The sequence below is a fragment of the Lytechinus variegatus genome, chromosome 9, assembly GCF_018143015.1.
Source record: "Lytechinus variegatus isolate NC3 chromosome 9, Lvar_3.0, whole genome shotgun sequence".
Classification (NCBI taxonomy): domain Eukaryota; kingdom Metazoa; phylum Echinodermata; class Echinoidea; order Temnopleuroida; family Toxopneustidae; genus Lytechinus; species Lytechinus variegatus.
Genome location: NC_054748.1, coordinates 32,036,845 through 32,051,386, shown reverse-complemented (window position 1 = coordinate 32,051,386; position 14,542 = coordinate 32,036,845). Strand labels below are relative to the sequence as shown.

Here is a 14,542-nt window from a genome sequence, read left to right as displayed (position 1 = left end):
ACATCGGTAATTTTGGCCCGATCACTTTGGCATCATGCAGAAACTACACATACATAATCGCACAGAGATTTTGACGAGTTCTAACGTTCTACCGGAAAGACTGGGGATTCGACTCGAAAGGCACTTCTAAATGGAATAAGCGGCTTTATTGAACCCCGTGCAGATACCGTTCGACTTCTGCGGAACACCATGTTCGTTTGAAACAGGTAAACTGGGCTTGTTGTTATGATTCATCCCCATTTTTTTTATTAATTAAGGTAATTATAATTATAATTAGAAACTGATAAAATTAAACAAGTTGAGCGCTTCTGCTCTGGCAGTCTCACATGCATCACGCGATTCAATATAGCAGCATTGCTGACTTCAAAAACTACTATAAAATTATTATTCACAAAAAGACCATTCATATAATACTACGTTCCTTGACAATAAATGACATTTGACCTTGATCATACGACGTAAGACTTGTCAGTGATACTTGATTAACCCTATATCCACATTTTATAAACTATATCTATACACTTTTAAAGTAAGTGTTATGACAGCAATATAACAATTACCTCCGAAATGGCCAAAGTGCAATGACCCAAAACGGCCTTTGAATTTGGTCATGTGACCTGAAACTCTCACAGGATGTTTTGTGATACTTGATTACTCTTATGTCCAATTTTTATGAGCTAGATATATTTAAAGAGTTATGATTGTAATACAAAAAATACCCACAACGTGGCCAAAGTTCATTGACCTTATCTGAGCTTTGACCTTGGTCATGTGACCTGAAACTCGCACAGGATGTTCAGTGATACTTGATTACTCTAATTTCCAAGTTTCATGAATCACATCCTTAAATTGTCAAAGTGATGATGGTAATGCAACAGATACCTGAGATATGGCCAAAGTTCATCGACCTTTTACCTTGGTCATGTGACTTAAAATTGGCACAGGATGTTCAGTGATACTTGATCAAACTTTTGTCCAAGTGTCATGAATCAGATTCATAAACTCTCAAAGTTATGATGGTAATTCAACAGATACCCCCGATTTAGCCAAAGTTCATTGACCCTAAATGACCTTTTACCTTAGCCATGTTACCTGAAACTCAGACAAGATGTTTAGTAATACTTGCTTAACCCTATGGCCAAGTTTCATGAACTAGATCGCTGTCATTTCAAAAACTTAACCTTTGGTTAAGGTTTGGTGTTGACGCCGCCGCCACCGTCGGAAAAGCGACGCCTGTAGTCTCACTCTGCTACATAGGCGAGACAAAAAATATTGAGAGAAAGTGGAAAATAATTAGTTTGTCTTAATTATGTTGGTGTCGAACTGTTGTTGTTTCTTACATCTCACATCGTTATGGTAATTACGTGAATTAGGGTTAAAACTATCGCTGACGAATGGGTCAGTGTAGATCGCTTACCAAGCAGGCCCCTCCCTGTTGCGTTTTCAGAATACTCGGGCGGAACCATGACGCCAATATCCAAGATCCCATTCTTATAGGTCACTGTAAAGGACGTGCTCGAATAGCCTTCTGGTTGAAAGAGAGCGGTGACCTTGATCTCATCCTCGGATTCGGTCTCATTATCCGAGGATAAGATGAAAGTCGGATCCTGTGAGTCATATCCATCTAGGTATGAACATAGAGAGATTGATAATTTGGCATTTGTAGTCGGGTGCATATCTACTCTTGGGGCATTCTGATTATTTTCAATAATAATTTTGAGATGTATCATTTAAATTATTTTGTATCTGTTAAACGCTTTGATCAGCTCTAATACTTATTACATTTCGTAACACCAGCTTAGCCACCATCCGCATATCACCATCATAATCACCAACACGATCATCAGCACTTAAAGTACCACTACCACGGCCATCAATATCGTCATCATCAACGTCACTGTTATGTCGTTAGAATTGTCTCAGCCTTTCAATCAGATGTTTTCAAAGCTCCTATCAAAAGAATGCAGTTGTTGTTATGATGCATGGGCGGAAATCCCAGGGGGACAGGGGGACGTGTCCCCCCCTATTCAAAAGAGTAGGGGGGGACACAATATCAAATGTCCCCCCTACTATTTTGGGTCTTTGGTGATGCTGAGTAATTTATCACTCAAACTGTGAATAAAACGTGCGTTTTCGGACGAGATGACTTTTTTTTTTTTTTTGGCTTGTCAAATATATTTTCGTAGAAATGACCTTAAATTTTAGGTAATAGCCTTTTTTTTTGCTTGTCAAATTTGCCAGACCGTTGTCCCCCCTACCTTCGGAGAATTCCTCCCCTGTTAAGATGTACAGTATGAATTCATATTCGATTCAAACAATTAGGAAAGCTCCCATGTTAATGGAGCGACCATTTATTGCATGGTAAGACATCATTATCAATTTCAGGCTCGTCATTAGCATTCACCTTACCAGAATTATCACCACCACAACCACCACCACCATTATCCTCTTAATCAAACTTCAATAAATACATTAGGAAATCTGTGGAGGAACTAGACTGTCATATGTACATGATGTCATTATCACCACGATCATCGTCATCTCAATCATTATCATGTCATCATTATCATCATCTTCATTATTCGATGCTTACCGCTTAGGAAATCTGTCATATTAATGGAGGAACCATTAACAAGAATACTCATTTCTGTCCTGTTGTCGTTCAGCTGGAATTCAACCTGGTCAATATTAATGATAAGAGTGTGACTACAAATCCACATTACACAGTACTCAAGACGCATTGAAATAAAAAAGAATGCAAAGTTAACTTGTACAGTCAAACGTATAAATCAACTGTATAATAAAAAATTATAGAGCCGGACTTTTTCTAGCATGGTATTGGGCTTTTTCCTCGCTTTAAACTTTAATAAGGAATCAATAACAATCCTCACATTTATTTTATGTGCCACTGACAATGTGAAAGTGGGCTACATCAAATTCATCCTTGACTTCTCACATTTGTTCTCGTATTGAATAAACTGTATGAAATGAATTCCGCATTCCACCTACCTTTGTGACATCTTGTGTAGCAGCGAACCCTATGAAGACCGTTCCGTGCTCAACGGGTTCACTGTTGTTAAAAGCCTTGCCAGTTCTTGATTGTAAAAGGAATGGATCCCCGTGACTGTAAGACATCGTAATGTATTCACCAAGGCCGTTGAATGTGTATTTCCTCCCATCCAGAGTATTGATATGCGGGTCACCCCAAAACCATCCTATAAAATTTACCAAGAAATCGGGGAAAAATGCAAAATTATTCAATGTTTAATAATCACCATTATTTACAAAGCTTTCAGTCACAAAACGTATCCAATGACATAGAGGCTTGAAGCCACTTGAGTGACTGTTACTTGGGTTCATCATTCGTTATCAAGTCTGTCAAATGAATGTCACAAATCTAAATGCTGTCTGCTTCTATGGAGACATCACTGAGGACCAATTCGTAATTTGGAAAACCAGCGTAAAGCTAATGAACTCATTTAATCTGATTAGTTAATAGTTAATTCATTATAGAAATTAAGCATTTTTTTCTGTAACAAGTATCCATATTTTTTTCCTTACTGCCAAATTTTCATGATCGTAAATGAAAATAAAAATGTTGTATGCGATATTTTCCCTTAGCTTTACAATAGTTTAAGTCATGCAAAGGTCTTGGTTAATATTTCTGCATATAATTTTGTAAGATTTATGTACATTATGGTATCTTTTGCTTTCATTGCATTTTTTTTATTTTGATGCTGCCCAAGGAGTGAAGAAGATGCATACACGATCCCTATTTGCGGGCAAGCGGCAAGTAAGAATCCGATGACAGGAAAATGATATTTTTATACGGTTCTCTTGGAGACGTCGTTCCTATGTATTACGTGTTTTGTGAAAGCGGATTAAAATAATAATGGAGATGATACAATAGTAAGATTTATGATTTATTATTTTTTCAGTTCGGTGACATATACATACCCCACCATGGTCGCCTATATCCAAAGCAGTGAGCCCGTGGACGACGTCGCTCGTAAAGCCTACAGAAGTTTCCACCAGCAAGTCCACAGCAGTAGAACCGTGGTAAGACATCTCTCTCTATATAAAATGGCAATTACATCATAATTAACTACTGAATAGGATCATGGAGCTATTACAGCGCTTTGTAACCGAAAGGAAAAGGCGCTATATCAAATGACTTTTGGATTGGATTGGACAGAGAAGCTCTATGATAGGATACATTGATGGAGAGGAAATGAATGCACGGAATTAAGCTGAATTGAAGATGACCTCGTATAAAAAATCAATATATATATATAAAATTATATATATATATATATATATATATATATATATATATATATATATATATATATATATATTACCACCCCCCCCCCCCTCCCTCCCTGAATCACCACACGTCGACTTAATTGAGAACCATGGCGCAGTGACACTGTTCAAGAGATTCACCGAAAGTATTTGTGACGGCAATGCTACAACCCCGTGAAAAATGAAAGATTCCAAACCCACCTATGGCATGCCATAGCTTCTGACGGTCTGGAGCGAGTTCCGCCGATGAAACTACCTCTTCATGGTCATGGTACATAATAATAATAATATACAGAATTTAGAAGGCGTTGATTAGTTGCCTACATGTAATTCATGGCGCACTTTATATCATTATCTCGACATTTGCTCCAGCTGCTAAGAGCGTTTCGTGCATAAGGAATTAATCCTGCAGGGCACCCATTTGTCTCACTTGTCAGCTCAATGCGGATCAATTGCTCGCTGAAAGAAATTAAGCCATGGCCTGGGAATCGAACTTTCAACCCTCTCAAAGTCCAATTCACCAGACCATAACGCTCAGCACGTACATGTTAACTCACCAATCCATGCATAATAGTAACTAAGGGAGTAATAGAAGAATGAAAAGAATCTAGCGTTCGATGGCATTACTGCTTGGTAGTGGCTGGACCGCCAAAGACTTCTATAGCCCCTGATCAAAGCAGAGAACTCATAGGTACATCTGTATCCACCTCCAAATATGGGCCATCGAGGCTGGTAGCAGGTAGTCCCTCTACTGTCTGTTAATAGGACATAAGATATGATAAAATACATATAAACAATAGCGATATTAGTTTGAGGACAAGCCCACACTTCTATAGGACAAATTTCTATTACAGCACCAGGGAGAAAATCAAATGGGAGCATTGGACAAATCTAAAGTGAGGGGGCTTGAGGCCAATTAAAGTCGTGGTCTTGATGGCATTTGATTGATTAAAGCCCTGATCGTCCGGTCCACTTTAATTTTGACAGGGTTAAGAATGTTAATGTTCATATAGTAATAATAATGTCGAGTTCAAGACAAGGGCTACGTTTAGACGTTGGATGCAGCTCCCCCGGGGGGGGGGGACTTGCATTGACGAGAGGATAAGAAAACAGAAAACACGTAAAAAGGGTGTCTTTGTCAAGATATGGCACGTTACGTAGTTAACGTAATAAGGATGTAAAAAACGCTAAAATAATGAAGGAAAAAAAGTATCTATTTTCGCTAGGAAATTAAAGGTAGGTAGGTGTTTAGGGTCAAATTTGCGAGGGTATAAAAAACTAAAATGTTTTGTAAAGGCCTTTGCCCCAATAGTCAACACTAAGTGTTTAGATACGATCTGCGCGAGGTGTGGGAGGTGGGACTGTACTAAACCCAATGAAGACCGACGTCCGTGACAAAACAATTGAAAAATCGCTGTACTTGTTTAGGGGTTTAATACTCACCAATAATATCGTTAACGGTAGGGTTTCACACACCAATAATTGTTAAGGGATGCATTTTCAAAATATGGAAAATACGTGTTTACGGTGCTATTCGAGACCCCTTGGTTGCGCATGATATCCACTCGTCAATGGAAGTGCCCCCCTCCCTCGGGATGCAGCTAAACTGCTCGTAAATGCTGTTTCTACTAACGACATAATCGCTAGGACTTTCGTGGAAAATGATATATTTCAAGTCTGAGGAATATGATATCTTACAAGAAGGACTATTAATGACTCACGTAAAGGTATAATGAAGGAATGTCTAAATTCCAAAAATTAATGCAACGAAACGGAAATACACTGCCGAGACTGCTCACCATAATAATAACTAGGAAGTCCATAGCCGTAGCCGTAACCGTAGCCATAGCCATAACCATAGCCATAGCCGTAGCCATAGATAGGGTAGTTGCAGCGAGTAAACCTTCCATCGATCCTGGCCTGCCAGCGAGTACAGGGGCAGGGCTCTGCCCACGGTGCCCATGATGGCCTGCTCAGATCATCACTGTACCAATCTTGACAGTATCGGCGCGGGTTGATGTACCAGTCAGGGTTCGAATCAAGACGGTAGATGTCTCTGCCCTGTTCAGTTAGAGGTAATAATGATAGCTATATTTGATTTATAATGCCCTACATTCACTCTGTAGAATGTAAAGGCGGAATGAAAGAGGGAGAGAAGGGGCGAGAGAGAACTAAAGAAAAGTCTGTGTAATGATAAACTAAGGAAGGAGTAGGCCTATTTGTAAGTCAATTAGGAATTTGAAGCATAAAAGCCGAAATGTATTATCGGATATACGGGGGAAGATCATTCCAAAGAAAAGGGCCTATGTGAACAAAAGCCTGTACTCCTATGCCTCTGCAGATTGGGAACGACAGGCGACTGGACTTTGCAAGTCGTAATTTGAAAACGATTCGTTTGGGAAACATTTTCTCCAGAACCATTTAGCATTATTGTCACAATGATGTACATGTACATTATCACTCACAACTTTCGCCTGTTACCACTGGTGTAGGTGCTACTACAATTATTCCCCGTATTTCCCCTATATAGCCTACTGTAGGACTGCTACTATTATTATTACTACTATCACCACCACTACTGTTAATACTACTGATATTACTATTACTATTACTACTACTACTACTACTACTACTACTAATACTACCTAATTCTTCTATCATCTGACTGTTAATACCACTAATACTATCATTACTACTACCACCACTATTATTACTGCTATACATCTATAACTACCACTACTACTACTACTACTACTACTACTACTGCTGCTGCTGCTGCTGCTCCTTCTAGGGCCTAAAGACTTTTACAGCGCCCTACATATTTCATTTTACTTGTATATATTTATATAACTGATCTAGGAAATGCATTTTACGTCACAGATAATCATTAGGTTGTCCCTAGTCACTTCAATGGGATCTAAACGGACAGATTTTGAGATAAAGATGTTGTGTTTATAAGACTGTTTAGGAGGGTTAATAAAATTTATATTTCATGCCGTGATATCGATATAATGTCAAAAAATCGAATGAGACTGGTAATACCACTGTCATTTAATGAACTTTTCTAAACGTAGAAGGTTTTAACAAGTTGTTCAAACTTTTAAACAAGTTGCTTAATAGGCCTAAATAATTTTTAAAAAGTTACACGGTTGAATATTTAAACAAATTGTTGCTAAAACGACGCGCTTAAACAACGACCCCGTCTTACCTAAAGCTGCGATTGATCTGATCAACCTAAACGATATACATCAATATCATACCCCCCCCCCCCCTCTTCCAGGGAATTCGCACATGTCCTTTTTAAACTAAGAGGGGCCCTCACAGATATCAAAACAACATTCATGAATGCATGAGTATACATCTTATCTAAAAATCATCTTGTATTAACATGAATGATAGAGGTTGAAGTAGATCGCGGTTGGTCAGATATATTGCGAATTTTTGTAAGACGGAAACCTAAAATGTAAGTAGGAACCTATTTCTTACCAGAAGACCAGTGTTGCCAACTCTAAGATCAGGACGATAGCTTTCATACAGTACAGCTAGAGAGTTTCCTTCATAGACGTTGTACCAATCATGCCTGGTGCTGACACCGATTCTAGCCCGTACTGACTTAGAGAATGGATTCCAGTTGAAACTGCCTCCCTGGTACATCATCAGAACACCACTTCTCCTTCCGTCAGTGAAAAGAATAGCTTGGTAGGTTACAGTCTAAGGGGGCGTTGCAAGGAAAAGAAGTGCTATCAGTCGAAAAGATTATGTTACCGTTAATAGATCTATATTAGCAGTGGCAAATCAGATTAAAGTCCTTGTTGCAAGAAGCATGATCATAAATTAATTGCAAATTTGCAATGAAAGCCAGATATATAAATGATTTAGGGACCAAAAGTAGACTTGGAATTGATCGCCCCATATTAAAAACGAATGGGACGAAGCTTGGTCGATCGCAGAAAAAAAAACTGTGGTGCTATCCGGTGTGTATACGCTGCAAAAACTCCCTAATTGTCGATTTACCAAAAGCCAGGAACGTATGTCCATACCGGAGAAGTAACGAAACACCACCAGTTTAGAATCAAACCAATGCCGTTTTATTATTAATTGGTGTTGTATAAACACATATCCAGTGTTAGACCGAAACCAAACTGGTGTTGTTTAACACTTCTCTGGTGTGGACATAGATTCCGGGTTGGTGGCAAATCAACACCGGAGTTTTAGTTGTGTATAGAGAACTTCACCAGTCGTGATACTCCGGTGTTTAATTTTCAGTATTAGCTCAACATCCATGGATGTTATTACAACTCCTGAAGTTGTTACTTATACTCATACCCTTTGGTGTTATGTTAAGGGTGTGATTTCAAAACTTCAGGGAGTAGTCCCCCAGGGACACCTGTCTAGTTGGTGTTGGTTTACCCCCCCCCCTTCTTTTCTTTAACAGTGATGGGACCATCGATTTTCAAATTGGTAGAACTATTTCCTCCTTTCCTATTTCACCAGTAGAGTAATAATCCAAAAATTCAAGGAAACGGTGTGGTATAATTGTGAGGCAGAGTCTTTGCCTTTTCCAAATACACATCTAATTTTGAATATCACTCTTTTCTTGGTCTTATATTAAACTTTGGCAATCCCCCCCAATAATATCAAACTGTGTGACCAACAAACCCAAGAAAAACTTAGTCAGTCTTCCTTGAGTGTATAGTGTTTAAACTAGCTTCAATGACACTTGATATTCTGCAAAGATGAGAATGATTAATTATATAGGAGCAAAATCACATACATGTATATATATTTTTGAATAGGCCTATTACATTCGAAGAACAATGAGGGACGTTAGGGGCGCGATAGAAGCTAGCAACTCCGGGCATGGCTAACAAAACATTATGCGCCATGTGAATAGCCCAATTGAAAGGATGAAAGGACTTGTCGGACATTTTATCCGACAAGTCCTGTTTAATCCGACAGATACCATAGTAGCATAATTATACATGTTTATATAAACTCCTCAAAGTTTGGAAATCTGACTTGATAATCCCTCCTCGGTGTTAGTGAATATCAATGTGTGATTAATACAAATATACCATTTAATGTTTTTTTTTTGTAAATGACACCCTACATGATATGATTATGGTTCACATGGAGGCGCAGTGCCTTGAGTGAAATGTGGGCCAAGGTCAAAATTCAAAAGTTGCAAAATGACACAATATTGAACATGTTGAAGGTCACTGTTTTTTCCGTGGTGTCGAGTGAATTTCTCGGCGGTTTCTTTTCTTTTCATGCACCTAAAGATTAACATTAACATGAAATTGAACACACCTCTGCACAAGCAAACAAATAACAAACAGACAAATATGCATGGGTATTTTAAACCATGTTATCTCACAGAACCGTCACTGCCTAAACCACAACAAAATATCAGACATGAAGAAGCGGGGTTTGATTTGAATGGATTTTATCTCTATTGACACAGGCAAAAGAATCATGTTCTTAATTGACCCTACATGGATATTTCTGCTCGTCTTGCAGCCTTTCAATTCAGACCTCGTCCAACACTGCTCTTTTCGTGATGGCATGATCATAACAAGCATAATATTATTTTAGAGAATTATATAAATCTTTTGAATGATACCAAATACACATTGTGTAAAATAGTATATATAAATTACATACAATTTCCACTTTACCTCCTGTCCTGGCACCGATCCCTGAGGTTGCAAATTTTGCCACGTGACCTTGCAAATGAAGTTGATTCCATTGATGAACCGGAAGGACTCTAACCCTGCCGGAAGTGACAGAGATGTATACAGTCTTTCTTGTACCGCTGCGAGAAGAGCAGCTGAGTTTCCGTACCCCCTGTTGATGTCGTATACCTACCAATCGATGGGATTTTTTTAATGATAACATTAACAATAAATCCGATAATGATAAAGAAAATAAATAGTTACGATAATGGTAGCAATAATAATAGTATTAATACTGATAATGATACTGACAGTAGTGGAAATTTAATCATAATATATAATAATAATACATGTATGAGATGGTTATAAGAACAATCGAACGAATACTAAATAAATAATAATGATCATATTGATTTTGACGTGTAGAATATACACAAAACTATTATTCTGGATGAATTTTGGCCAAATCATTATCAATATCATTAACTGATTCTTTTCTTTTCACTTGTATTTATAACAAACTTCCCATTTTTAGATTCAACTTCGCAATTTTGGGAAAAATATTTTAACCGCTAAATTGGTGTGGTCCCGTTATTAGGAAATACAAACATGTCGGCTGATTTGATGTATATCATTGTTTCCAGTGAATCCTATCCATTCTTCACAGCAAAAATTGTGGTGTTATTACAACACCTTTTGTTGTTACATTTACATTCTTTGGTTATGTTAATCTATAGAGTGTAATTTGAACACCTCAGGGTCTGGTCCTCTATTAACACCAATTGGTGTCAGTTTTAACACCGCAGTTTTTACAGTGTTCGAAGATTGAATTAGTAGTAGTTCTGCGTTTCAATATTAACTTCACGCAGCGTTAAAAAATGGTGGAAATCCCAACCATATGCATCACACAACACTGCAGTAGTCTTCATTGACTTTAATTCACTTGCGGAAATCATATCGAAAGCACTTCAGACCGAACAAATCATTTGCTTTAAATTGAACATGTTGAAAGGGTTTAGTTGACATGTTAACGCAGAGTAATAGACCCGGGATCTCACGGGGGGGGGGGGATTTGTTTGCCATTTTGGGGAGACGACCTTAACGTAATGTGCTTCGTTGGGGCCCCTCCCCCATTGAAAGAAAGAAAGTGGTGAACACAAAATGGGGAACGCACTACATTTCTTTTCTCAAAAGAATTTTAAAAACCTCCAATAAAGCTTCAAAATCTATCGTTAGGCCTACAGTAATAAATCAAGTGTTCAGATTTTCCTTTTTTTTGTATATGCATAGATATAACACTTGCGTATCAAACGGGGGCGAGAACCCCTACCCCCCCCCCCTCTTCCAATGGATTCGCCAGTGCTTCGATGCAGTGTTTGAACACGATATCAAATGCCAGTTCCATGATAAAAGACTTGTTATGTTTAGTTTAAAATGCTCTGTAAACCCGTTTGATATATGCAAACAGAGAACCGAGCCGAAAAGTACTTAAACGTGCTTGGTGAGGGTTATTGGCTCCATTTGACCTGACTCATTTCACAGAGCTTCCCCGTTCACTTTCAACCAAAGTCCAATACAGATTCTCAATTTCTGTACCATTTAATGGATAGCAAACCATATATAAGAAATAAGGAAAATAACAAGTAAGTACTTTAAGGGCATGGCAAAATCTGCATCTAGTAATGCAGGCTACTTTGAGCATTGGTGTGTTGTATGACGCGATGATAGAAAACTTGGGGGAAAGATGAACAAAACTTTTCATACTAATTTTTTTCATTGAATCAGTGAGTGATTATCATAGTTTGTGTTTATTAATGAAAATAGTAAATACTATCAACACAAGACGGATACTCAATTTATAAGTCTGTCATAAATCAAACTATTTTCTTGCATTAACAACGGATATTATACAAACAAATACTTCGTTAACAACTTTCTACCGTGGTGACTTTGTCATTAAGGTAATGTGTAAACCTATTTTGATTCGTCACTTAGCCCTACTAGTATTATTTGCTCATACTAATGACTGGCTAAGTACAGGTTGTAGATGTGCGGAAACTGTTTCAAAATATATACCTGAAAATCTCACCTGATAAGAGATCCTTGGGTATAAATAGGGGTGGGCAAATGAAGCCTTTTTTTGGAAAAATTAATTTCAAACGAATGGATTATGTTGCCAGTTTAGCTGCTGAACACAAATCTATAAGGTGTTTTTGTTTGTTTTAGAATACGTCTGATATTGGTTCCGAGTGATTTTTCAAAATGGCCGCCGAATTCCTCCCAAATCAGTGTTTTCACATGTAAATCCTTAAGCATTTATACAAATAAGGCTTGCAATATGTATAACTTTAAGTGTCCATGGTCTTCGAGTACAAAATTCATGAATCAGATCAGTTTCGTCATTTTGAATGATGATTTTTGTTGGGGGAAAAACCCAGCATTTTTTACCATTTTTGATGGAAATTGCCCCCAGATCACAATTTTCGTACGTAAAACATTACTTATTCATTTGCATGCATGTGATTTGTTATTTGTCTAAATGTATGTTTTGTATGGCCACTAAGTCTAACAATATATAAAACAGACCTTTTTGGTCTTTTTTACTGTCCATTTTCAGTCAACAATAACACTTTCGGTATTTATTTTGTAAAAATGACTGAAAATTGACTGCAAAATAATATTACATTTATGAAACTATGGCTTGTTATTTGTCTAACCATGTTTTTATTGCGATTTGGTAGACATTAACACTACCGTGCGTATCAAAAATAAGTTTACACTTTGAAAAAATCTTGATGTTTTCTTGAGTTTGAGTCTCATCTATCCAATGAAAGATAAAGTTCTGACAGTATGTTTCACTTGAGCGAGCAATGTCCATTTTTGTAAAGCTCGCAGAAATTTGTGCGCAGAAATGCTCGTTTTAACGCTGTGTCAAACGGAATTGTGACCTACATCGTAGGTCAAAATAGTTGTCGGATCTGTGTTCCGACAATTTTCCCGCCATTGTTCACAAAAATGGCGGGAACCAATATAAAACCACATCGTAGGTCAAAATAGTTGTCGGATTTGTGTTCAGAGCCCAAATCTCCATTACATGCACCCGTTTTTATGTTTTATTTTGTCATTTGCCCACCACTAGTATAAAGTCAACCGGTGCCCTAACCCAGATGGCTCCCGGCCGCGTAGCGGTCGGGAGCCAAGAGTCGTCCGTGCATTTGTCTATGGCTCACGGAGAAGCGTGAAGTATGGTCAAAATATTTCTCTGAATATAAATTTCTAACAAAAATCAAGCAATTACGACGATTATATGGATGCAGGTCTAACGAGTGGCGGTTTCCCGACATCGAGGCACAGACTGGAACATCAAAAAAACGAAGAAGTTCTGTCGCGGTAGCTCCCCTTCTTTCAAAATTCAAAACAAAATGGCCGATCAAGACTGGGGCTATACGCGTGCGCAACAGCCTCGGTACCGGTCTTGATCGGCCATTTTGTTTTGAATTTTGAAAGAAGGGGAGCTACCGCGACAGAACTTCTTCGTTTTTTTTGATGTTCCAGTCTGTGCCTCGATGTCGGGAAACCGCCACTCGTTAGACCTTCATCCATATAATCGTCGTAAGTGCTTGATTTTTGTTAGAATTTTATATTCAGAGAATTATTTTGACCATACTCCACGCTTCTCCGTGAGCCATAGACAAATGCACGTACGATTATGGGCTCCCGACCGCTACGCGGCCAGATGCCCTCTGAGTTACCGGTGCCCCAGATAGCACGAGAGATGACTCGCGGTAGATATACAAAAATAATGCTCAATATGACGAAATGTGGACGTACTTGTACAGTTTTAGCTACTTGGATACTAATTCGAAAGATGTAATTGCATAACTTACCTGATAATATATTCTTGGATTACCGCGGTAAAAGTCGACTGGTGCACCGAATACCGCAATAGATGGATCGCGGTAGATATCAAAAAGGTGATATAAGGACGGGTTGATGTACTTGTACAGGTGATAGCTGCGTGGATAGTAGTTCGAAAAATGTATCATGCCTGTTGATGTACACTGTAATGATGAGATGAAACCGAAAAATAAGACCGTAATTTTTCGTTATCTTTTTTTTTTGGGGGGGGGGGGAGAGTGTTTTACTTGAAAATCTTAAAGCTATTCAATATTCTCGTCCAAGGTATTTTACTGGGAGATGGATGGACGAAGTGTGGTGGGGTCATCGATCGTGGTATGTGCATTCTACCTGTTAACTACAAAAAAAAGTTGCATTCCTCAAGAGCCACGGCATAAGGGGGAGCCACACTCTTAATAATGCACAAGCTCTGTTAATTGGTGCCAAACCCTATCCCATGTATATCAGGAATAAGGTTCTAGTGACCTATGTATATGGTCAAATAATTAAGTTTCATCCCGAGCGGGATGGGGAACATCAGACTTTTTTTCTCACCCCGGCAACACTGGGTCTGTGAGAGCGCCTCAATCTTAACCCCTACCCCCCCCCCCCCCGGCTGAGATACAAAGTACTTGAATGAAATGTTGCACCACCACACCGTTATA

General features: G+C 38.4%; 1 protein-coding gene across 3 annotated transcripts in view; it reads right to left on the bottom strand.

Annotated features, from left to right (window-relative positions):
• The window catches only part of LOC121421770 (mucin-like protein), a 35,980-nt gene extending 21,946 nt beyond the window's left edge, over positions 1 to 14,034 (bottom strand). For all 3 annotated transcript variants that reach the window (XM_041616568.1, XM_041616570.1, XM_041616569.1), the window contains exons 1-9: positions 13,868 to 14,034; positions 9,984 to 10,169; positions 7,792 to 8,016; positions 6,105 to 6,366; positions 4,863 to 5,060; positions 3,958 to 4,074; positions 3,010 to 3,215; positions 2,594 to 2,678; positions 1,418 to 1,624 (exon numbers count right to left, since the gene is read on the bottom strand). In XM_041616568.1, coding sequence (XP_041472502.1) covers positions 1,418 to 1,624; positions 2,594 to 2,678; positions 3,010 to 3,215; positions 3,958 to 4,074; positions 4,863 to 5,060; positions 6,105 to 6,366; positions 7,792 to 8,016; positions 9,984 to 10,169; positions 13,868 to 14,026 — 1,645 coding nt within the window. In that variant the 5' untranslated portion in view covers positions 14,027 to 14,034. The remainder of the gene's footprint in view (positions 1 to 1,417; positions 1,625 to 2,593; positions 2,679 to 3,009; positions 3,216 to 3,957; positions 4,075 to 4,862; positions 5,061 to 6,104; positions 6,367 to 7,791; positions 8,017 to 9,983; positions 10,170 to 13,867) is intronic.
• Between the last annotated feature and the right edge of the window lie 508 nt (positions 14,035 to 14,542).